Source organism: Hemiscyllium ocellatum, chromosome 24 (genome assembly GCF_020745735.1).
Source record: "Hemiscyllium ocellatum isolate sHemOce1 chromosome 24, sHemOce1.pat.X.cur, whole genome shotgun sequence".
NCBI lineage: Eukaryota > Metazoa > Chordata > Chondrichthyes > Orectolobiformes > Hemiscylliidae > Hemiscyllium > Hemiscyllium ocellatum.
The window spans coordinates 27,052,266-27,078,585 of NC_083424.1; the positions used below are offsets into that span (position 1 = coordinate 27,052,266).

Below are 26,320 nucleotides of genomic sequence, written 5' to 3' on the forward strand. Positions count from 1 at the left end.
CTACTACTGTGACGAGACAGAGATATTGAATGATTCATTGTTAGACATATATTTGCACTCCACCTATTCATTTTAATTCCTAGTTAGAAATGATCCTAATCAAATGCAAAAAAACTTTAATCAAAGATGAAAATTTTCAATCAATTGTGCACAGAGAATAAGATTGTGATAAGATGATATTTATGATCTTATCAAATATAACAATCTTATCAAATTGCCATTAATCTGTTATTTGCTGTTTCTCACTGACTGCAAAGTCAAAAGTAAAAGATCTTGTTCAGAATCAGACATAGATTTTCAGATAAATTTTCTACTTGAATATCTCATAACATGTTAATCAGTGCAACGCTTCTACCTTGATCTTTAAATGTAAATATTTGCCATTAAGAAGTTGCAAATTTTAGATATATACATAAGATGTAAACGTCTTTTTGCACGATTATGGTGTTACACAATGTGCTGTGGAAGTATTGGGTGGAAGTGATATCTTTATTTAATTAAAGCATTAAGGTAAATATTCATTTTTGCTTTTACAACAAGAAGCCTGGAATTTTCCTTTAACTTTTGGCTGTCAAAATATTCCTCACCAAAGGTTGGCTGCTTCCTCCATTAATTTACTGGGAATCACAGTGGGGTGTCACAGCAGAGAACCTGGTTGAATTCCATACACCACTATTTTGTTTCTCTCGACACCACTCTTGCTTTGCACAACAGTAGCAGCTTTCCTTAGTTTTTAAAGTAATCTTACAGTTCAAGGAATTATCCCCAGTCAAATTGTATTGTAATGCTAAAATGCCTCCAGTTCCTGACTTTCCCTCAGAACCAGATGCTGAAGAATATCACAATTAGCACATTTGAAAATGTGTTGTTTAAAAACTGCAATTGGATGATAGATTTAATGTCCCATCCAACTGGTGGCAAGAGAGTTTAGGGAAGGAGTCATTTGTTCCACTGTTGCCAGCATAAGATGATGGTCAGTTTTGAGAACTAGTGTAGGATGGACCACCTGCTGTGGGAGGCATGGGCCAATGTATTATTGGAGTATTACAGTTAATGATGGCACTGGCACCATCATGACATTTACACTCGTGGGCATGTGGGCTAAACCTGACAGGAGCAAAATGGCATGAGTTGCCGACTGACCAGAGGAATCCTTGTGGGCCACATTACAGTGGTGAGCTGTACTGGCCGCAGAAGATACCCTTGATCCTTCCTTTAAGCCATCTTGCCTCTTGCTCCCAGTATCAGCTGCCACAACTCACCTCACCAAAGACCCTTGCCAAGAATAATTTTAAACTGGAGATCTCTGGGCTCCCAACTGGATAGTTACCCTGCCTGGCAGCCCTGAAAGAACTCCCAACTTCAGTGGGAGATGATCCTGGTTTATTTAATTGAACCGTGTGAGTTTCAGATGGTTCAGGCTTCATGCTGAGCTGTCTTCTCACTCTGACCATAATCCTCTCTCCCATTAAACTGACCCTTGCACTTCTAATCCAGCACAGGCTCAAGGGAAACAGAAGACACTTTATTTTGTAATGTTGAAGAAAATCCTCTCAAAAGGGTGCACAAAATTAATTTTTAAACAATCATAAATTCTTAACAGTCCCATTTACCATGTTCAGTCATTCCACAGGATCATGGTTGATCTGATTCTGACATTAGCTCCATTTTCCTGCCTGACCACCATCTCTCCATAAACCTCAACTTTCTTGTCAATAAAAAATTGTTCCAACTCAGCCTCGAATATATTCCAAAGTTCTAATGAGTGTCTACAGAAATAACCTCTCCTCATCTCCATTGTATGTAGGAGACACCCCCCTACCCAACCACCATTTTAAGATGTGACCCCTAGTTTTGGCCCATCCCACTCAGAGAAGCATCCTCTCAGTAACCATCCTGTCAAAACTGCTGATAATCGAGTATGCTTCTGTAAGATCACCCCTCAGTCTTCTAAACACCAATCAGATAGGCCCAACGTGTTCACAAGACAATCACTTTATCTTAGAAATCAGCCTAATGAACCTTCTCTGAACTGTTTTCAACACAAGTATATCCATCTGTAAGTGAGAACAATACAAAGGGACACAGTTCTAAGTGAGATTTCACCAATGCCCTGTAGTTGTAGCAGTCTGCCCTACTTTTAAACTCCATCCCCCTTGCAGAAAAAGGCCAACATTCCACTTGTATTCCTAACTACTCACCCAGTCTACCTGCTAACATTTTGTAATTTACACATCAGCTCACTCAGATCCCTCTGTAGTGCAACTTCCTGCAGTCTGTCTCTTTTTAAATAATATTGTTTCTCTATTCTTCCTGCCAAAGTGGAAAATCTCATATTTTTCCACATCATGCAGCATCTGCCAATCTTTTTTAACCAACTCACATATCACATCTGCATCCCTTTGCAGATCTTTTGGGCTGAATGTTACCAGATATTGGCTAAGTGGTAATTTCAGTGAGATTCATGGAGGGTTTCCCTCCCTGAGCCTTGACAGGATTTCTCACTCTATTTTCCGAAAGTTGACTCATTAACCAAGCACCGCACGTCTATAGTATCCCACTCATTGTACTCCTGCCTCAGGGAGACATTCTCACCACTGCTGGGAACTCTGGGAATAATCGGTGTCATACTTAAACACAGTAGTGCATCAGGTCAAGTGCTGTTGGTCTGGAGCTGCCCTGCACAACTCTTGGGTCTCGTCCTGAACATGGTGGGCAGAGGAAAACATTGCCAACAGGAACCTGGAGGTCCTGGACGATTCAGGTGATGTAGAGGATGGCTATCATTCCTGAAGAAGAGCTTATGCCTGAAACGTCAATTCTCCTGTTCCTTTGATGCTGCCTGACCTGCTATGCTTTTCCAGCAACACATTTTAAAACTCTGATCTCCAGCATCTGCAGTCCTCACTTTTTCCAGGATGGCTATCTTGTTCCCTTAGGACCAACAAAGGAGACTATGCCACCAGATAATGCCATCTTGGTTCAAAATTGCCCACAGGTCAGTGCTGTTTCCATGATCTGGAGCAATGTTCCTCCTGAAGCAATGTAGGGAGCTCAATGACCTTCTCCGTTCCAACACAGGAAGGGCACCATCTTGACTCTGTGACCTCCCATTACCTCTCTGCCACTGTACCAACTTCCCACCAAAGTTCATAATTTGCCTCTCTCACTACTGCAAGTAGTACTTCCTTCACTCAGTCACTCCAGCTCAGCACCAACAGCAAGATTCCAGATGCCCCTTCCTTACAAGGAGACCATGCGGATTCAGTAAGATGGAGGAGGAACCCAAAAATGGCCACCTCTTCCCCCATTATCCTTCCTGTCACTCTCAGTCCTGTGCGAGTTTGAAGAGGGGCGGGCACACTCAGCGTGCCTGGGTCCTCTAGGCACAAATGCCCAGGGTCACCTGACCAACATGCCAAAGCCATTGGTCTCTACTGTAGGGCAGACTCTGTCCACCCTCACCGGGGAGCCTGGGATTGAACTGAGCGAAACAAAGAAGACCACCTTCTCAGGACACATAAATGACATTGTAAATATATTGTCAGATTTGTAAAAATATGTTCATATCAGTTTGAAGGGTGAATGTAATTCCAGCAACAACTCAAAAACTGAAGGTAAAGAGCCTCCCATTCCTGTGTGCTACACAGAGTTTGATGGTCCAAGGTGTGTAGGGAACAGTTCCTGTCCCGAGTGCAGGCTGTTGGACTGTGGAAGGGGAGTGCTATTTTAACAAATGATGTGAACATTTCCAGGCTGCAAGGTATCGCTAAGTGAGATTGATTCCTGCTGCTGAATGCTGTGGTGAAGAAAGGAGCCAACATCTGAACTCTACACAGTTAATGCATTATGTTCATATATAACATGTTGTGTTCACAAGTGTCTTTTGCCAGTACTGTGAAGGGGGCTAATTTAATTCTATTAGACTTTGAAGGGCCTCACATTGAAAAAAAGTGAAGCTCCCTACCTCTCAGATTTACTCTGCCCACTCTGGAGTGCTGGCAGACATTTTTATCTCTAATGTGCACTTGCTAATGACTGCAACATGGAAGGAAACAGCAATCACACCCCAGCCAGTGAGTCACAGCCTCGGCCTCGTACTCCAGGAGGCACCCAAACTCTCCTTCCAGTTCATTTCCCTGCCCAACCCATCAGCTTTGATCTTCCCCATGTTCCTACCCAACCTGTTTCTTCAATTCTCCACACATTAGCTCCTGGGCCTCAGGAATATTGCATTGTCCTGCCAGACACAGTAGTGCTCCACCCTCTCATGACTATTGATGGCACCCCATCCCACAATACCCCTTCCCTTCCCATGCCCTAACCTCTCTCCCCTTACATGTTGAGGCGTCCCTGCACAATTGTTAACCCCTCTGCATTCCAGCATGCTGCCTCTAATTCCCAGCACTGAGTTCCCCAGCTGATAACACCCATTTGACTTTCAGTTGACTGACCTCTAGGATTGACCATGATGCCTGGGTAGATATTCCCACCCCCACTGAAGCTGTGATTCCCCGGTCTACCTCTACTGCACTCTCAATCCCAGTACATACCTGTGAAGGTACAGAGCTCTGACCACGAATCTCCCAAGTGGCTGACTGACAATGCTTAAGACCCTGAAGTGAGATCAGATGATTCCCTTGAGTTATTGTCCCAGGACTACCTGACTGAAGGAAGTCTCATTGACTTCATTGAAGACTATTCCTCTTAGACTTTGAGACACATCCAATAAAAAGGTAAGAACTTGGATCAGCAGTAGGTAATTCAGTCTCTAGAGCCTGCTCTGCCATTTAGCAGATTTTATCTCGGTCTCAACTCCAAGAAAAGCAGACAATGCTGGAGAAACTCAGCAGATTTGGCAGAATCTCTTAAAAAAGGTAACATTTTAAGTCTTATATGATTTTTTTTCTGAGGAAGCCAGATGGGGTTGCCAGGTAACCACTCTGACTTTCACGTCCAGACTGTCCCCATCCAGTTTCTATCTAGTAAGAGGGAGAATGGGAAACTATGTATCAATGAGGTAAAATTAGCTAATATTAAGATATTAGTGCATGCCAACAGACATCCCACCTCACCATTCAACACGTGGTTGAAGAACTGGTACTTCTGTTCTTGACATCAAGATTCTCATTATTACTGATCTCACCTGATTTTCTCAACTTTCTTGCCAAAGCTCATATTGTTTTTGAAAAGTAGAGCTCAGAACAGGCCCTTCGGCCCATGAAGTTGTGCCGAGGATTATGCCTAATCTAAAATCAAATGACCCTCAATTCACTTCTGTCCATGCGTATGTCTAGCAGTCGCTTAAATGTCCCTAATGACTCTGCTTCTACCACCACCGCTGGCAACACATTCCATGTGTTCACAACTCTCTGCATAAAGAACCTACCTCTGACGTCTCCTCTATACCCTCCTCCTAATATCTTAAAACTATGACCCCTCGTGTCAGTCAATCCTGCCCTGGAGAAAAGACTCGGGCTATTTAGTCTATCCATGCATCTCATTACCTTGTATACCTCGATAAGGTCAACTCTTTTCCACCTTCTCTCCAGAGAGAAAAATCTGAGCTAAGTCAACCTCTCTTCGTAAGACAAGCCTTGAAGTCCAGGCAGCATCCTGGTAAACCTTCTTTGCACCCTCTCCAAAGCCTCCATATATCTTTCCTATAATAAAGTGACCAGAACTGGACACAATATTCCAAGTGTGGTCTCACTAGGGTCTTGTAGAGCTGCAGGAAAACCTCGCGGCTCTTAAACTCAATCCCCCTGTTAATGAAACCCAAAACACCACATGCTTTCTTAACAACCCTATCCACTTGGATGGCAACTTTGAGGGATCAATGCACTTGAACACTAAGATCCCTCTGTTCCTCCACAATGCCAAGACTCCTGTCTTTAATCCTATATTCAGCATTCAAGTTCGACCTTCCAAAATGCATCACTTCGCATTTATTCAGGTTGAACACCATCTGCCATTTCTCAGCCCAGCTCTGCATCCTGTCTGTGCCGTGCTGCAGCCTGCAATAGCCCTCGATACTATCAATGGCACCTCCAATCTTTGTGTCATCAGCAAATTTACTAACCCATCCCTCAACCTCCTCATCCAAGTCACTTATAAAAACAACAAAGAGCAGAGGCCCAAAACAGAGCCATGCGGGACACCACTCACCACTGACCACCAGGAAGAATACTTTCCATCTACAATTACTCTCTGCCTTCTGTTCAAGCCTGTTTCTCAGCTCCCCAAAGTTCTCACTTATAACAAGGTTCATCTCTTTAGTTAAAACCAAAGCAAAAAACTCATTTAGGGCTTCCCTGATCTGCTCAGACTCAATGCACAGGTTTCCTACACTATCCCTGACTGGCCCTACCTTCTCCCTGATCATTCCCTTATTTCTCACGTATGAGTAAAATGCCTTTGGGTTCTCCCTAATCTTTCCTGCCAAGCCTTTTTCATGCCCCCTCCTGGCTCTCCTCAATCCATTTCTGAGCTCCTTTCTAGTAGACTGTAATCCTCTAAAGCTGTGCTAGATCCTTGCTACCTCCACCTTATGTAAGCTGCCTTCTTCCTTTTGACGAGAAGCTCCTCTGTTCTCGTCATCCAAGGCCCCTTAATCTTGCCTGCCTCAGAGGAACAAATTTGTGCATCACTCACAACAACTGCTCCTTAAACAGTCTCATATTGTTCAGAGGTCTTCCTTACAACCTGTGTTCCCACTTATCTTTGTACCTCCAGCAAATTTGGCTCCAATACAGTCTGCTCCGTCAGCCAAGTCATTATTATACATCACAGATAGTTGAGAACCTGGAACTGATCCACGCAACACTCCCCTCCAGTCTGCCAAGATGAAGATGATCCATATATCCTGACTCAGTTACCTATAAGTTTGCCAATCTCCTAACCAGGCTAATCCAGCACCCCAATAACATGAGCTCTTATATTTGTAGTAAATTTTATGAGGCCCCTGATTCAAATGCCTTTGGGAAATCCAAATACATTACAGTCAGTGGTTTCCTTTATCCATCTTGCTTGTTACATCCTCAAAGAAATCAGGTGACTTTGTCAAACATGACTTCCCTTTTGCAAATCCGTGCTGACTCTACCTATTTGTATTATAGAATTCTAAATGCCCTTCTATTACCTCTTTAATAATGGATTCTAATATCTTCTCCATGTCACTTGTTAGACAAAGTGGTCTTCAGTTTCCAACTTCTCATCTCCCTTCTTTCTTGAACAATTTGCCAACTCTTGGCTCCTTTTCATGCAGAAAAAGGCTACCTTTTCTTTTCATTTATAATTAGCTTAACATTGTAAAATTGACCTACTGGGCCGGGGAGAACATTAAAAATGCACCAAATATATTAAGTTGTGATTATTAGTTGGTCATGAAGCTTTAAAGCAACTTAGCTATGACAAGAACATAACTTCACATAGCAGCTGCAGTAACCATCATGAGTGATTCAGGTGATGTAATGACAACTAGAACAAAATGACATCTCACCAGGTTTGTCTGCAAGAAGTCACACAATTATCTGTGTGAGGTTAACCCTCAGGGATAAATCTACAAGTTCCCGAAGACACTGCAGCTTCACCTTTGCAAACTCATCAGAACATCAAACCTTCCCTTTGCAGAAAAATGTAAAGACAGAAACAATGTCCCATAACAAATTCTGTGGAGATACTTTCACTGTTGGTTCTCAAAAACATCTTTAAAGATCAAAAAATATACAGAATAATTCATGGGCTAAAACTGTGCATGCTGTCTAGAGGTTTAACATATAAATGCAGAGTGACACTTGACTCTAGTGCATAAATATGTGAGTATGTGCATATGAGATGTACAATATATTCAGCTGTGCATTCTCCAATCAAAGTCTAGTTAATACTCTGTTAATGGCACACTGGGTCCTTTATTTGTAACAGAAAATAACTGCTGCCAGAACATCAGCAAAGTGGAAAAAACAGCCATCCATTCTAAATGTTTAACAAGCAGGTAAGGGACCAGGTGAAACAAGTCAAAAAAATGTTGATCTTCCATGTCTGGATCACTAGGAGGACCATATGTAACATGCTGAATCTCAGATGCTTTGAGCATTCTCCCTCCTGGGGGGTTTCAAACCCTGCAGGCTGACTGCCCTTCAAGAACAGAAACTGCAGCAAAATAACAGAGCATTCAGGATTCAGAGATCATCCCACAAGTGAGAGGCAAGGATGAGCAATGTTCTCTGTAATTCAGTATAGGATTTACTATACATATTCCAATAAATATCTTTTTAAAGGATAACTCTTTTCTATTAGCTTTGATAACCCCTGAAAACTTTCCTTTCCACTTTGCTTTAATTTATTGTACATTTTTGTTGCTTTTCACTTGATCTTTATGGTTGCTGGATTTTGACTTCTCCTACATTTCCCTTCACTGTTACACAGTTAAATCATTCCAAGCCTTTTGCTTTCACCGCTCTAGCTTCATTCCAAATGTTAGTCACTGTGTGATAAACAGCATTTGGTATGAATCCAAAGTCTACCTTCTGAAAGCTGGAAGCTGTGACCCACTCTTCTACTCATGCAATTTTATTTTAAGACGATAAGATCATGACAATTAGTAACAGAAGTAGGCCATTCAGCCCCTCAAGCCTGTTCTGCCAGCCAATAGGATCGTGGCTGACCTGACATTCCGAACAAACATATTCTAGCTCTTCCCTGTAACTCTTGATTCCCGAACTGATCAAGAATCTCTCTATCTCAGCCTTAAATATACACAAGGACTCTGCTCCCAGAGCACTCTGTGGTAACGAGTTCCAAAAACTCACAACCCTCTGATAGAAGAAATTCCTCCCCATCTCAGTCTTAAACTGGCACCCCCTCATTCTGAAACATTGCCCGTTGCTCCTAGATTCTCCTATGAGGCAAAATATTATTTCAATATTTACCTTGTCAAATCCTTTGAGCATTCTGTATGTTTCAATGAGATCACCTCTCAACTCCAATGAGTAAAGTCCCAACCTGCTCAGCATTTGTGCAGAAGACAATCCCCCCACATCAGGGATCATCCTACTCAATCTCCTCTGAACTGCAATAAAGGCATTATATAAATGTAAATTGTTGCCATGCAGTTTAGAACCCACCTTCCTCAACACACTGACTCTCAGTTTGTTGTGGCTCCACCATCAGCCCTACTCTTCAAATGGGGACCAGACCATATGCTGAAAATGTGTTGCTGGTTAAAGCACAGCAGGTTAGGCAGCATCCAAGGAATAGGAAATTCTACATTTCGGGCCAGAGCCCTTCATCAGGAATGCCCATATGCACTGGTCATCTTGTTTCCATGGGCGTTACCTATCCAAGGCTAATCCCACCATATCCAACTCCCAGACATGCACATTCCTCAACACAGGAGCACATTCTAGCCTTTTATTCTTCTGGTCAGAATTGAACCTGAGATGTTCTGAGTCCAGGTGGACTGATACATGGACGCGTCTACAGCAGAAGGATGAGTTTCAAGATGTTTTACATTTGCAAACGTTAGATCTTTTCAAATGTACAATTACCTTCACAAACAAGTCAATTAACCTGTAGTCCAGTGTAGTATCAATGACAATAAAAACACACACATGGCCATAGTAAGAATTAACCCTAACAAACATCACTAAAATTTTGGGTCAAACAACAGGCATCAGTAACTTCCTTTGTGAAGTTAGAAATCACAAAACACCAGGTTATAGTCCAACAGGTTTAATTGGAAGCACTAGCTTTCAGAACGCCACTCCTTCATCAGGTGGTTGTCTTCCTTTGTGAAGAACAGAAGCAACACTCTAATCCTTACAGGAGTAAAGATCATACAGAAGGTGAGAAGTATTTACAATGATTAAAGCATAATTGTGAAATAAAAATCCAAGTGCATGAAATAAGAAATTAGAAGGGACACCTGAAACAGAAAGGTGCAACCCTTCATCCTTCAATCTGACTGGAAACCATTATTTAAAAATGACATTTTGGATTTTGCATGAAGCATTCGCCTCTCTGATAGCTGCTCACAGAATTTCGGAAACAACTCAAAACTCTCACATCAATATAGTCCTTTCATGACCGCTGGATGTCTCAGACGGTCTTACAGCTAAAGAAATACTTTTTAAAGAGTAGTCATGATTGTAAGGTAGCAAAGATAGCAGTTAAATGTGTGCAGCAAACCGCCACAAATAGCAATATGATAATCTTTTTTTCAAATGATGTTGATTGAGGGGATAAGTATTAGCCGGGACACCAGAGTATCTCGCTGCCCTTCTTCACAATTCACCAACACAGGTAAATGGAGCTGTGCTGTAACATCCCAGCAGCTGCGACAGTGCAGTGTTCTGTTAGTATTGCGCAGGGACATCAGCTTTCATTTCTGCACTGAAGCCCTGATCTGAAATTTGAGCCAAGAACCTTGGGGATTCAGAGGTAATAGTGTGACCACACACATCACTGTTTAATCCGGTTCTGTAATCTCAATAGCAAACTGTGCAATGCCTGTGATCAGCGCAGGAAACAGTGTGGATCATAAACCAATCAGATTGAACAATCTTCCACTAAGCAACTGTGAATCCAATCCAAGAATTAAAGGTAGGAAATGCAATCATATTTAAATCATGTACAAAAATACAAAATCAGGACTGGGAAAGAGAAATATGATAAATACCAAGATAAGCAGGAAGCAGACTTTTAAATAAAACATTGTTTGATTTAAAAATGTCTCTAACAAGAATTATCTTCAAGTGAATGAGATCTCAATGGTAAATTGTCTTTTCAGGACCAGAGAGGTTGCTTTATGTTATTTATTACTTATTGTACTATTAAATATTCATTACTTCTGAGTGCACCTGCCCTAATTGTTTCTGGCATCTTTAGTAAGGACAGAGTGCATGACTCCCTAGCCTCAGGCTGCGGCAGTGATTCTGGTTGGGTGGTGGTTGGTGACAGCTGGAAGACAGTATTCTGGTACAGGAGCACTGACAGTTCTGTTGGTTCTTCTTCATCGAGAGCCCCTCAAATCCAAGTGGGAATTTTCTTGCACTCTGAAGTTGTAGCTCCTGAGGTGACTAAATAAACCAATGTTAGGTCTGCACATTCTGCCACAGCAGGGCAGGCGGTGTTAAAGAGGTGGATGAGTAAGATGCTCTCCCCTTCTCTATCCTTCCACTTTGACTTCCTCTAGAGGCTGTCAGAGATGCTCAAACTGATTGTCATCTTTGTGGGTGCTTCTTCTCTCCTGTGGGTAGTTTTGGACAAGAGATTCCCATGAGCTGGAGGGGATACTGCATTTCCTTCAGGCAGGCTTTGAGAGAGTTCTTGAAGCATTCTCCCTCCCTCTACCTCTCACGGTAACTATATGCCATGACAAAGCTCAGAGAAGACAGCTTGTTCTGGAATTCTTGTATCATGTTGAGGATGTGGTCCACCCAGTACAGTGGGTTAACATAACCAGTGCCTCAATATTGGGAATGAGAATGGACACTAATGTTAGATTAGATTAGATTAGATTATTTACAGTGTGGAAACAGGCCCTTCGGCCCAACCAACCCGCCGAAGCGCAACCCACCCATACCCCTACATTTACCCCTTACCTAACACTACGGGCAATTTAGCATGGCCAATTCACCTGACCCGCACATCTTTGGACTGTGGGAGGAAACCGGAGCACCCAGAGGAAACCCACGCAGACACGGGGAGAACGTGCAAACTCCACACAGTCAGTCGCCTGAGTCGGGAATTGAACCCGGGTCTCAGGCGCTGTGAGACAGCAGTGCTAACCACTGTGCCACCGTGCCGCCCACAAAGGGAGACATGTCAGGAGTGGGATTTGAACCAACTCCCCTAGAAAGGGACCAGAATTCACAAGGCCAGATGCAGAGCAAGGACTAACCCTCCTTCAGTCTGGCGCCTAAGACCAGTCGGCCATCCTGACAAGCTGTTAAGAATACCTGTCCTGCCAGTGGATTTGTAGGATTCTGTACAGATATCACTGGTGGTATTTCTCTAGTGATTTGAGGTACCTCCTGTATATTGTACCATGTCACTGACACGTACAGTAGGACAGGTAACACTGCTGCGCTCTCTGGATTAATGGTAATTATGTGGAGACCAGAAGATGCCATCTAATTTATTCCCTTCTAGTGGACAGAATAGATATTATAAATGTGGAGTGATAAGGAAAGGCAAGGTCAGGTACCCATACATTAGCTGGTCAGTGAAACATGTCGGAGTAACTGGAAAGAGATTTGAATGTCGTCTGTCTTGGACAGAGAGGAGCTGTGTGGTGAAGCAAGAAATGAACATGGGATTGCCAGGAAGAAGGCCAAGAGGAAGGACCAAGCACAGATTGAAAGATGGGATTTAAGTGAAGCACTTAAACACAGCTGGATTGCAAGAGGAATAGGAAGTAGACAAGAGTATGATGGTCAATCAGCAGTGTGGTTACCACAAGTAAATGGGAGAAGCCAGAAGACGGTGATAATGGTGAGGCTGCTTCATTGTTAATCCCAATACAACTATGAACCAATGAAGTGGCAAACCCACTGGTTCACTCAAAATACGGTTACACAGCACTGATTACATTACTAATATTTCCCACTAACATCATGCAAGAATCTAGTGAGAATGCTTTGATCATGACTGCATTCCTATAAAGTTTATGCTCCAGATTCATTTCTTTGTATTTACTGTACAAATGTGAAGCATTATTGTGGAGAAACACACTTGAACCCAGAAGGGGCTGAGCACAAACCAAGCCACACATACCTGGAGGCTTCCTGCAGGCCTACAGATGGAGCAAGTGCAGCAAGCACAGGCTTTCAGCTTGGAGACCTGAACAGCTCCCCCTGGAGTGTGATGAGTGAGAGGCAGCCTGAGACACACGAGCACAATGCAGAGGTGGGGGCAGGTGTGGACAAGTGGCTGGACAAGAGGCCACCAAGGATCAGGAAACTGTTGGGCTCAAGTTAGCCACAAGTGAGAAAGAGAGGGCTCACAGAAAGCAAGCAATTCTTATGAATAAATTCAGTTATTCTAAGAAGACTGCTTTTTTAATGCAGTGTATAACAGATAATATTTGTTTATTTAAACACAGATAAGTGTATAGGTAACAGAGGTATGCAGTTACATGCAGATGTGTAAGCCTTTTCTCTGTCAGTTTTACGCCATCATTAGCAGGTCCCTGCTCACTAGGGTATGCCATTATGTCTCCTAGGGGCAGTGTAATTACGCTCTGACATAATTAACCCAGTGAGCCCAGGAGGCAGGCCGGCGAAAAATTCAGCTCTAATTATTTGTTATGTGCATGCTAATGAGACCAGCTGTGCTACCATCATACAACACGAGCAAATTAATTTACATGACTACATTTTGTTAAGGCTTTATCTGATGCCTCACTTTGGGTTGTATATTATTCTCCACTGTAAGACGAGAAAACTACATGATATCACTCTGCCAACATTACTCACATCAGACTGAAAATAAGAAGGAAAATTTTGAACCGTTTCCATGGGAATATGTCTCATAAAGCAGTGACTTAACAACTGCACCGATATAAAAGCTGGAAAGTTCATCTACAACAGTTCGAAGATATCCAGCACCACCTGGAATCAATTCTGGAATGCAACACGGAATCACGATTTACAAACTGACCAGGAAAACGGAACCAATCTATAGACTTTACAACAACTTTGATGTAAAAGGCTGAGTTTCTAACACAGCAATAAAATTGTTTTGAAGGACGTTATGGTCACCAGTAGCACTGAGGTGCTTTGCTCTGTTAGTAATGAGACCCTTAGGGCTGCTAATGACTGTAAAGCTTGCAGAAAATGATTTTATAACTGTTATTATCTGTGTCTGTGTTACATTTGTAATTATCTGCACTCTGCTTTGGCTTAGTTACAGCAGCCAGAGATTTAGTTCAAATGGTTATAGACTGTTGCAATGCCGCTGTTTCAGTCGTGTGTTACTGGGCTTGCAATTTCTGGCAGACTGGGAAGTGAGTGATCCCCTCTCACCGTTTCAACGTAGTCAACTGAGCGTTGGACAGCAAATTGGAGACCACCCAGGGAGAGTGACACAGAGGGGAGTTCTCTGCATCCAACCATCTTTCTAAGCCAGCAAGTAATGCAACAGAGAATTTCTTCCGTGAACAGGAAATCATAGAGTCATACAGCATGGAAACAGACCCTTCGGCCCAATCAGTCCACGCCAAACATAATACCAAACAAAATTCATCTGACCTGCCTGTGCTTGGCCCGCATCCCTCCAAACATTTCTTATTTACTTACTTATTCAAATGTCTTTCAAAAATAACTGCATCCACCAATTCCTCTAGAAGTTCATTCCACACACAAACCACTCTGTATAAAAATGTCCCTTTTAAATCTTTCTCTTCTTAGCTTAACAATATATCCTCTAGTTTTGAAATCCTCCACTTTAGGGAAACATACCTGCCATTCACCTTACCTATGCTTTTATAAATCTCTATAAGGCCATCACTCAGCCTCCTACGCTCCACTGAAAAACATGCCAGCATATCCAGCCTCTTCTTATAACTGAAACCCTCCATTACCGGTAACATCCTGGTAGATCTTTTCTGAACCTCTCCAGCTTAATAATATCCTTCCGGTGGCAGGGCGACCAGAACTGAACACGGTGCTCCAGAAGAGGCCTCACCAACACTGTCAACATAAGTCAGTGGCAGCCATCTATTTAAGACCCCCTTCCCTCTCGCTTATTCCTCCTAACAGGCTCAACAGACGGAAGTCTAAAAATGCTTGACACTTTCACCATCAGACTCTGCCGCTACCTGCAGCCATGGTCCCATTGTCAGGCCCTTTCTGCCAGCCCTTCACTCTGCTGGAAATCACAGCCCATCCTTTATTGATCCAATGTTTGAAAAATGGAGTGGGAAATAGAAACATCACATAATCGGGTCTTTAACAAGTTCAACAACACATTAATTGGCTGATTAAAAATGGTGGGTTGGCTTCCGACTTCGATACCCACTCATTTCCTGTGTAATTACAGACTGGCGTGATGTTGTCAATTCACAATCCAAAGTGGTCACTTCAGATTTTATGTTAGCGCCAAGAGGCAGCCTGCCTGATATAATGACGAAGGATACATCAGACCATTTTGAGGGAGTGAGCTGAGAAGACATTTCTTCATTCAGGGGGTAGTTACCTTGTGGAGCTGGTGACCACAAAAGGCTGTGGAGGCTGGGTCATTGACTACATTTGAGAAAGAGATCAATACGTTTTTCAATATGAACGGCATCAACAGATTTGGAAGAAAAGCAGGAACATGGTGTTGAGATAGAGTATCAGTCACGATCACACTGACGACAAAGCAGCTCCAAGTCTAAATGGCTAACTCCGACCATGATTTCTAAGTTTCCATGTTCACTTTGAGTCACTGTGATACCAGGCCACCACACATTTCCATGTTTTGGGCTGGCCGCTTATACATTACATCACGTGCAATTATACATTCCCATGTCTGTTCTGTGCTTTGGGAAAGCTTTTGAGAAAACACCACATCATTAAAATAATATCAATGCAGATCTTTCCTTCATTGGGCTCCACAGGCCAATAAGATACAATGCAACTGGGCACATCCAAGGAACACGCAATCCTGTCTTTCACCAGAAATTATTACACAGCACGAACTTCCCTGTCAACCAATCTTAAAGTTGCTTCAGCTCCCATTTTCTCGTTCCATCAAAAATTACCCAAATAAGCTGCATCAATAATTGTGTGGACTGATACAAAAAATAGTTTATTCAATTTAATGTTTATGCTCACATCATAAAATGGGGAGGAAGGTACTGACACTCAGTGGGAGGTTTCACAAGTCTTGTCTACACCAGTAACCTGACCATTAAATGTCCATAAATAGGCTGAAGAATAAAGCTGGAATGTAAAAATAAATATCTGATTGGTGATGTCAGGTTTCCAACAATAATTTGCACTTCCACGTATTTCCATCTTTAATTAAAAGCAAAGTGTGAAAGTACACCAGCTTTGTTTTATCACATCCTCCTCAGCGGCAATAAGAAGCCCTACTTGCAACCAAATTAGAGGCACCAAGCCATAGGGCCACCATAATGATGAATCTGTCAGTGATACTGAAAATTTTATTTCCCAAATTTGATGAACTTTCACAAAAATCACTGAAGCGTTGTTTTGAAACTTTCCAAGTGCAGAGGGGTTGGATCAACAGGAAGGGCAGTCAGGAAAGATAGCAATAATGAGCATGACAATGCCTGGAGGAAGAATACAGAGTGATCTCATTAAACTTTGGCACGCATAGGAAATTAGAAGAGGAACCAAGACCGCAAGAGAGAGAGAGAGACTGAATAAATATATATATTTTATATCTAAAAGTGAGAGTCTAGGGACGTGGAAGTAATATTGATGCTGTAAGGCTGAACTCAGTGAACATTAAACAATCCATTATCAGAGAGAAGCAAAGAGTACTTTGGAGGGTGGGAAGAGAGAGAGAGAGAGAGGGAGAGAGAGAGAGAGAGAGAGAGAGATAGGAACACACAACCGAAAGGTGGAATCAAATAGGATGGCCAGAAAGAACACCTGAAAATGAAAAATGCAGGAAATTGCTGAGTAATATGTGAGAAAGTTATAGAGATCATCCAAACCCGCTTTTTAAAATAAATGTTCACAAAGGCACAATTCCAGCAAGGCTGCTTGCAAAAGGACATAATGTGGACGTGCTGGTGTTGGACTGGAGTAGAGAAAATCAGAAGTCATACAACACCAGGTTATACCTGTTGTAGGAGTAACGCTCCGAAAGCTTTGTGATTGCAAATAAACCTGGCATCATGTGACTTCTGAATCAGAACATAAGACCGAGAAGCAGGCATAGGCAACTCAGCCCCTTGAGCCCGCTCTGCCATTAAACACAACCATGGTTGATCTCAGCTCTGCCTCAACTCCACTCTCCTGTCCACTCTCCAAAACCATTTAACCCATTACTAATTAAACATCCGTCCATCTCCTCCTTAAATGTGTTAAGGTGACAAGTATCTGCCACATTCTGGGCTGTGAATTGTACAGGTTTGTGACCCTTTGAGAGAAGTAATTCCTCCTCATCTGTTTTTAATCTGCTGTCCCGCAGCCTAAAGCTATGACCTCTCATTCTGGATGGCCCCACTCAGGAAATCCCTGTGAATAGTATGTGCATGTTACAAATAATTCAATTTAAACTTCTACTTCATGGAAAGTACAAATTAGTGTGTTTGATTAGAAAGAAAGACTCTCAGGACATAACAAACCATTTTACAGTCAAGGAAATATATCTGAAGTGTGGTCAGTGTTGTACTGTAGCTAACTTACACATAGCAAGGTCGTTCAAGCATCATTTTGAAGGTGATCAGATAATAAGTGGAATCGTATTGGGGACTGAACAATGTAGGCTATCTCAAGCTTTACAACAGAATCATGCAAGTGCTGGATAAAGACCAGGAGTTAGCTCTGCTCATTGTCACTCAATCAGTCCAGAATCTAAGCTAAACCTAGAGTACAATGCACTCTTGATGCGCTGGCTAGAATTGGCTAACTAAACAGAGATAATAGATTAGAACTGATACATCACTGGCCTGTACAGTTTACTTACTGCAGTAAACCAAGGACAAGATTTGGGTTCTGATATAGTAGCAATTGAGATTTGGTTCCATCTTGCCACTTGCAAGCCATTCTCTGGAAGGTTAGATTGGGACAGAACAGCTGGCCAGCAACATCTGTCAGCAAGCAGTGCATACCTTGTGAAGATAATGAAAAGGCCAATTGAGAACACTATCGGAAGCTGACTGGCATGTTCCAGAAACTGTCAGAAATAGGGCAGCTCCCCAGTCTCCACTATAGGATGACTCAGAGCCACCTCTCGCCGGCCCACAGTACCCACCCCTCACTTTCAACTTTCGTGGTAACAAGTCATTCTGCCCTCCATGATGCGGACCCAGGTCTTTGAAAAGTTTAGTTCTGAGACAGAAGAAGCCCCTCTCTCCATTCCCTGCAATGGAGGCTTGAATTGCTTGCTGGCTGGAGGAGCTCAGAGTGGTCTTTCAGATTCAGGAGCTCGGTCGCCATTCTTTAATGGGTCATAGATGATAGCAAGACTTAGACTTACAGTGTGGAAACAGGCCCTTCGGCCCAACAAGTCCACACCGACCCGCCGAAGCGCAACCCACCCATACCCCTACATTTACCCCTTACCTATCACTACGGGCAATTTAGCTTGGCCAATTCACCTGACCCGCACATCTTTGGACTGTGGGAGGAAACCGGAGCACCCGGAGGAAACCCACGCAGACACGGGGAGAACGTGCAAACTCCACACAGTCAGTCGCCTGAGTCGGGAATTGAACCCAGGTCTACAGGCGCTGTGAGGCAGCAGTGCTAACCACTGTGCCACCGTGCCGCCCTTAGGTGAGGGGTCTGACAGAGTGGGCAGCGTGACCTGACTTTGAGGTCTCAAACCTAAACGGCAAGTCCAATTTCAGCACCATGATACGTTAGCACCCCCAGTGGCTGGGATCCCATTCCCTTAGCAGCCTTTCATAGATATTTTTATCAATTCAGACACACTCAAACATACCTGTGGAGCAGGTGGGACTTAAGCCTCCCACCAAACTGTAGTCTCACCCCAACCTCAGAGGTAGGGACACTACCATAGTGCCACATGAGCCCTAAAATCCTTTTCCATTGCTTCTTGTTCTACGCAGTGTTGCGGTTAGACTAAAGTTTGATGTTTTCACCTAAACCATGTGGATATTGTGATCCAATTTTATTTGCCAGCCTGAAGCCCACTAGCACAGCTTGATCATCAAGGGGCTATCAGGAACTTCAAATGGCAACCCAGTTCCTCTTTGAAAGTTTCCTCTGGATCTCCAGCCCAATATGCTCCTTATTAACATCAGTGCATTTACAACTTCAGCCATTCCTTGCTGCCTTAATGATACAGTGAATTAAAATCAAATTAACTGCCACAGTGTTATTCATTTAATATAATCCAACACAGGAAGTATGAAAACTAAGGTATGAAACAAATTTTCTCAAGTCTCAATTCAAACTTATCACTCCAATTTCAGTCAAAACTGAGAGAGAACAATAATGACACAAAGTAGAAAAGTTAAGTTGTTAAGATGACACAAAGAGATTACAGGAGAAAGTGAGGTCTGCAGATGCTGGAGATCAGAGCTGAAAATGTGTTGCTGGAAAAGCGCAGCAGGTCAGGCAGCATCCAAGGAACAGGAGATTCGACGTCCCTGAAGAAGGGCTTATGCCCGAAACGTCGAATCTCCTGTTCCTTGGATGCTGCCTGACCTGCTGCGCTTTTCCAGCAACACATTTTCAACAAAGAGATTACATTCAGATATTGGCATCGAGGACATGGGAAGGTGACGGGGTGATGGTAATAGCACTGGACAACTACTCAATGGCTCAAATCCCAAATGGAATTCAATAACTAGAAAAAAAAAGCAAAATCAGGTCTAGAACAGCCATGTATCCACTGGTGATAACTTTACTAATCCTCTTTTCATGCTTCAGGGAATGAAATCTGCCATCCTTACCTAGTCTGGCGTCCATGTGTCTCCACAGCCTGACCTGTGGACAGTTAGGGATAAGCAATTAATGCTGGCTGAGCCAGTGATGGCCACATCCCACAAATTCATAAAAAAGTGATCCGGCAATGTTGTGGAAAATTGTGAAGTGGTCCATTTTGGCAGGAGGAATATTAAAAAATATATTATCTAAGGTTTATAATGAAGGATTGCAGAGCTCTGAGATGTCAAAGGATCTGAATGTCTTTCTGTATGGATCATGAAAGGAAAGTATGCAGATATCGCAAGTATATATGAAAGCTCATAGAATGTTATCATTTATCACAAGGTGAATTGAACACAAAAGTTGGAGAGGTATTTTGTGGCCCTGCCTCTGGGCCAGGAGATCTAGGTTCAAATCCCATCTGCTCCAGAGCTGGGTGGTAACGTCGTCTGACCAGGTTGATTAGAAAATATCTGTAAAAGTAGGGATGTTAGAGTTCAATTATACAGGCCACGGCTGGGACTACAATTGGAGTACTGTGCACATTACTAGTCACCTTATTTAAGGAGTTGCATAAATTTACTGGAGACAGTTCAGAGAAGGTTTATTAATTAATATCTGGAAAGGGCATTCTGTCATATGAGAAAAGGTAGGATGGTCTAGGCTCATATTCACTGAAGTCTTGGAGACTAATAAGAAACTTGGGTGAAAATATATTTCAGTCCTGAAAGATCTTGACAGGATAGATATTGAGAGGATGTCTTTTTTATGGGAATATCTAGAACAAGGATCACTGTTTAAAAATTAGAGGTCATCCATTTAAAATAGAGTTCAGGTGACTTTTTCTCCTCCAGAGGATCAAGAGACTTTGGAACTCTCTTCCTGAAACAGAGTCAGAGGTAGATAGACTTTAGTCATTCAAGGGGTTGAAAGATTATCAGGGGCAGTGGGAAAGTGGATTTGTGGTTACAATCAGATCATCCATGATTCTATTGAATGGCTGAACAAGTATGGAGGGGGACAGAATAGCCTCTTCCTGCTGCTGATTTGTATGATTCATGTAACATAACTGAAAATCATCCATAAAACATTGTAAAACACAGCCAGATATAAACTGAGCAGTTGGACAGTGATTCAGACAATGGAGAACGTTTTTGCTGTATTCCTACGTTCTGCTAATTTGGGTAATCTTCACTGGCACAAATTGTTGGCAGCATTAATCCCAAAGACTTGGTCTGTGGAGGAGGGAAAGTTCAAACATAGTTGCTCTGCCATTTGGAACCTTCCATCGATATACTTTCATGAGAAGTGAGTCTTGGTGATATCCGTTGCCCATCCCTAATGGCCCTTGAACTAATAGACGATTTCAGAGGGCAGTTAGGAAAAACCACTATTGGTATGGAGTCACATAGGACAATAAGAAATTGGAACAGGAGTAGGCTGTTCCACACCTCCCCTCCCCCTCCAAATCTGCTCTGCCATTCTGTAGGATCATGGCTGATTCAATATTCCTCACACCCACTTTCTTGCCCTTTCCCCATAACCCTTCATTCCCCGACTGATCGGGAACTTATCTACTTCAGTCTTAAATATACACGAGGACTCTGCCCCCCACAACTCTTTGTGGCAACATTTTCAAAGATTCAAACCTTCTGAGAGTAGACATTCCTCCTTATTTCAGCCTCAAATTGGTGCCCCTTTAATCTGAGACTGTGCCCTCTGGCCCTAGATTCTCCCTTGAGGGGAAGCCTCCTCCTGGTATTTACCCTGTCAAACCCCTTACATTTCAATTAGGTCACATCGCATTCTTCTAAACTCTAGTGAGTGGAGTCCCAACCTGTTTGGCTTTTGCCCAGTAGACAATCCCTCCTTACCAGGGATCATCCTAGTGAGCCTTCTCTAAACTGTATCTAATAAAATACTTTTTCTTAAATAAGGCAACAAAAGGAGCTCACAGTAATGCAGCTTGTACAGCTACAGTAAGACTTCCCTACTCTTATGCTCCAACCCTTTTGAAATAAGCGCCAACATTCCATAAGCCTTCCTGATTAATTGCTATATCCGTGTGCTCGCTTTCTGTGTTTTGTGCACAAGTACCCCCACCCCAAGTTCCTTTTCTCCATTTAAATAATACTTTGAACTGCTTGCTTAGTCCCCTTCCTCTGCCTGCTGGTCACCCATTCCCTTTCTGTCTGTGGTGTGATGTCTCAACTTTATGGATGACCCACAGTATCCCCAGCCACTGCTCCAGCTCTGAAATCCAGACCACAGGAGCTGCAGCTGGAGACACTTCCAGCACACATGCTGGTCTCGGGGCACTGGGTTTCCCATGTAGAGCAAGAGGAGTACACCATTGCTTTGTGCTCTACTGTTATGACTACCATTTTGGATTTAACTTTTAAAAGGCTCTTAAAATCAAATAATATCAATCACTTTAGGGCTCATCTTCCTTTGACCTCATTATATCAGAATACAGCTCTTGCAAATATAAACCACAAAATAAAGACTTTATAAACTATAAACAGTAGCACAAATACTCGCCATCTGTACTCACCCAGCAACTTTCACTTGCCCAGTGTCACTTCTGAATCCTGACATCAGCCCAGGAGCTCTGCCGCTGGACTGAGTGATGATAACAATGACCTTGTCCTTCGAAAGTTTCCCTGCTTCTTGCCAGTGTCTGACCTCCTGTACTGCTAGAGTTTCTTAAGGTCGCCTTGTCCCCTTATGCTCTGAATTCCCTAAGACTGTGCTTTTATATTAAAGAGCAGAAGTGTTCATCAATGAGAGAAAAGGAGGGATCAATCACGTACCTCCCTTGTTCATCGCACTCCCTGCTTCTGCAAACTCCCAGTTGCATTCCAATCCAGGCCCTTCCAGCCAAACTCGGTTAAATCAGCAAGTTCTTTCCCTAAAGGCATGAGTGAACTAGTTGGGATTTTACAATCAATATCTTTATATTCCAGATTTATTTCTTGAATCAAAACTCCCCCAGCTGTCGCAGTGGGATTTGAACCCACATTCTGGAGCACTTGGCTGGCTCTCAGGATCATTTGTCTGGTGACATACCCACTGCACCATCCCCTACCCTGCTATTGGAGTAACTGCCAGAATGTGATTTCTCCTGCTCGCAGACGATGAATCTGTCACTTTAACTCATAGTCAGTTTGACCAATCCCTCGAGAAAGGCAGTGAAAAACACGCTAGCTCCTTTCAAACCGTAAGTGGGACGGAAGAACAGAAAACCCACTCTCAATGTCAAACATAAATATTGGACGTGGATTTGGAATATTCAGTGGGTGACCAACTTATTCCAATATCCTGACAACTACTTAGGATTGAACAGTTCTTCTCCTCATAAATTTTAAATAATTTGAGCATTAAAATAGGACCGGATGTAGATTGACCTAATTGTTCATATCACTAAATATTTATTGCTGTGTGTGTATAATGGAGCAAGTTGGTACTATAATTAGTCTGTGATGTGAAAATTAACTCTTGCTTAATCGTAACGATGTGCTCCATCGCAAATTAACCCTTATACAAATCTCATGCAGCCAATGACGTTGCATTTTCACAAAGCAATTACGTGCATAAAGTCAAAGGGAATAATCGAAAACCGAGTTTTGAAAAAAAATTCACCCTGCCCGCAGGCAGTAAAGGTGTGGCCACCTGCGATTACCCTCCACAGACCTCCAGCTTATTTTTCAGCTGCTCACACCCCAGTCTATCAATCATGGCATCACTGCACTGCACAACAGGGCATCGGAACTAACATCTCTTCTTGTAAACCTAGTACAGTTCACACATTGAAGGCTTTTGCTGTGATCTCTGTGGGTGGAGGCCGAATGCCTGTGGGGAGGTGGGGGATGAGCTTTTCATTCGGAGAAAATAATTACAAGTGCTGCCATGAATTATTTTAAAGAGATCTTTACGTGAATACTTAATTGCTGATTTTAGTTAATAACCTCCTTTTATAAATGTTTAATAGTCCATTTAGCAACACTTGTGGTTGATGCAATTTTAAATGTAGGCAACATTAGCTGAAACGGGGCTTGAAACAATCAAGTAAACGTTTGACTGAAATGGGATTTCATTGTTTTCGGATGAGAAACCTCTTCAGGAGTTCTGGAAAGTTTCTGGAGCTTGAGGCACTGCCATCTGTCAGGGCCCTCACTGTAGCTCACAGATGAGAATATTCATTTATTCAAAATCAACTTTGTGCTGTGCCCCATCTGTTATTGTTTCCTGTACCCCCACTGCAGAAACAGAGAGAGAGAGAGAGAGAGGGGGTTTAATGTGCAGTTTTCCAGTTCACCCCAGGCAAAATTCAGGGATAGAGTGCTGGAGTTCCATTGGCAGGATACAGTGATGCAGCGCTGGAGTTCTACTGGCAGGATACAGTGATTCAGTGCTGGAGTTCCACTGGCAGGATACAGTGATGCAGTGCTGGAGTTCCACTGGCAGGATACAGGGACGCAGCACGGGAGTTCTACTGGCAGGATACAGTGATTCAGTGCTGGAGTTCCACTGGCAGGATACAGTGATTCAGTGCTGGAGTTCCACTGGCAGGATACAGTGATGCAGTGCTGGAGTTCCACTGGCAGGATACAGTGATGCAGTGCTGGAGTTCTACTGGCAGGATACAGTGATGCAGTGCTGGAGTCCCATTGGCAGGATACAGTGTTGCAGCGCTGGAGTCCCACTGGCAAGTTACAGCGATGCAATGCTGGAGTCACACTGGCAGGATACAGCGTTGCAGTGCTGTAGTCCCACTGGCAGGATACAGCGAAGCAGTGCTGGAATCCCACTGCCAGGATACAGTGATGCAGTGCTGGAGTCCTACTGGCAGGATACAGCACTGCAGTCCTGGAGTCCCACTGACAGGGTGTAAGGGGACACAGTGCTGGAGTCCCGCTGTCAGGGTGCAGGGGGATGCAGTGCTGGAGTCCCACTGGCAGCGTGCATGGAGATGCAGTGCTGGAGTCCCAATGTCAAAGTGTAGGGGGATACAGCGCTAGAGTCCCACTGTCAGGGTGTAAGGGGATGCAGTGCTGGAGTCCCACTGGCAGGGTGTAAGGGGATGCAGTGCTGGAGTCCCACTGGCAGTGTGCAGAGGGAAGCAGTGCTGGAGTCCCACTGGCAGGGTGTAGGGGCATGCCGTGCTTGGGTACCACTGGCAGGGTGTAGGGGGATGCAGTGCTGGAGTCCCATTGGCAGGGTGTAGGGGGATGCCGTGCTGGAGTACCACTGGCAGGGTGTAGGGGGATGCCATGCTGGAGTACCATTGGCAGAGTGTAGGGGGATGCAATGCTAGATTCCCATTGGCAGGGTGTAGGGGGATGCAGTGCTGGAGTCCCACTGGCAGGGTGTAGGGGGATGCAGTGCTGGAGTACCACTTGGCAGGGTGTAGGGGGATGCAGTGCTGGAGTCCCACTGGCAGGGTGTAGGGAGATGCAGTGCTGGAATCCCACTGGGAGGGTGTAGGGGGATGCAGTGCTGGAATCCCACTGGCAGGGTGTAAGGGGATGCAGTGCTGGAATCCCAATGTCAGAGCGTAGGTGGATGCAGTGCTGGAGTCCCACTGGCAGGGTGCACAGGGATGCAGTGCCAGAGTCTCACTGGCAGGGGGCAGCGATGTAACGCCTGCCAGAGGCCCAATGAAATCCTGCAGTGTCCTGTCTCACCAAATCATCCATCTATTGCTCAGCACTGTGCAATCTTTCGAGAGTTGATAGTTCTCTGTGCCTCAAACGCTCAACCCTGAAGATATCTCTGAAACATTTAAATTGCCTGCACAAGTTCTGCTTGACCCATGACCTCTTCCAGTGCTGGCGATCTCTTGGGAAACACAGTGAGGTCATGAATCTGCCAGCAAGGGGAGCACAGTCACTCAGTGTGACCTTCAAAGGGAACCCCACCCCCTTCCCGGGCCTGGTTACAGCTGTACTGTCCAATAAAAGGCAGCAGGAGGCCTCAGAAAATGCCAGAGCGGTCCATCAGAGACCCCTCAGGTTCAATGGAGCAGCAGTTTGCAGTGCAGGGCATGTTTGGAGAGGATAGTTCAAGATGAAAGTGCCGCCCTCTTTAGTGTTTACATCAAAAAAATTACTTTTGAAGCCAGGCCATCAAGGTGAAGCAATAACAGAAATGGCGGGAAAAGCTCAGCAGGTCTGACAGCATCTGTAGGGAGAAATCAGAATGAACATTTTGGGACCAGTGACCCTTCCTCAGAAGGGTCCACCAATCTAAAGGGTGGGTGTCTGGGTCCAAACACCTGATAGACCCCACAGGCCAACTGGAAAATCCTGGTCAGTCTCCTCTCATTGATCTCACTTTGGGGTCTAACTGGCTACTCGGTGCCAGAGGGGCTAAAAGGCTGATGGGAGGGCCTTACCTTAGCCCCCATCCACCTTGGATTCTGGCTTTGTCAGAGCCTCCCCAACAAAGGAACTTGCTCAAACACCATTTCACCCCCATCTTTCTGCTAAAACAGTGGAATTACTCACTGCTGCGCTGTGGAATCCCAGAAATGTGTCCTAGTGAGACCCAAGCTCAGCATTATCCTCCAAGGTTGCTAAAAAGCTGCTGACTCCATCTGTACCCCATCCCTGAACCAAACAATATACGGTTAAACACCAGGCAGCTAATTATATATCCAGCACATTCAACATACTTTCTAGCTGTACAGCCTCAGCTCTGAAAACGCCTGGAATTAAAGAAGGGGGAAATATTTAAATAAA

The 26,320-nt window shown here is 43.7% G+C and overlaps 1 protein-coding gene across 7 annotated transcripts in view; it reads right to left on the reverse strand.

The window, feature by feature from the left end:
- The window catches only part of cux2b (cut-like homeobox 2b), a 327,451-nt gene that overhangs the window by 96,819 nt on the left and 204,312 nt on the right, over positions 1-26,320 (reverse strand). The window contains exon 1 of one of the 7 annotated variants that reach the window (XM_060843616.1): positions 19,604-19,633. The exons of the other annotated variants lie outside the window; for them this stretch is intronic. Coding sequence (XP_060699599.1) covers positions 19,604-19,619 — 16 coding nt within the window. The 5' untranslated portion in view covers positions 19,620-19,633. Of the gene's footprint in view, positions 1-19,603; positions 19,634-26,320 lie in introns of those variants that run through there. 7 annotated transcript variants of the gene reach the window in all.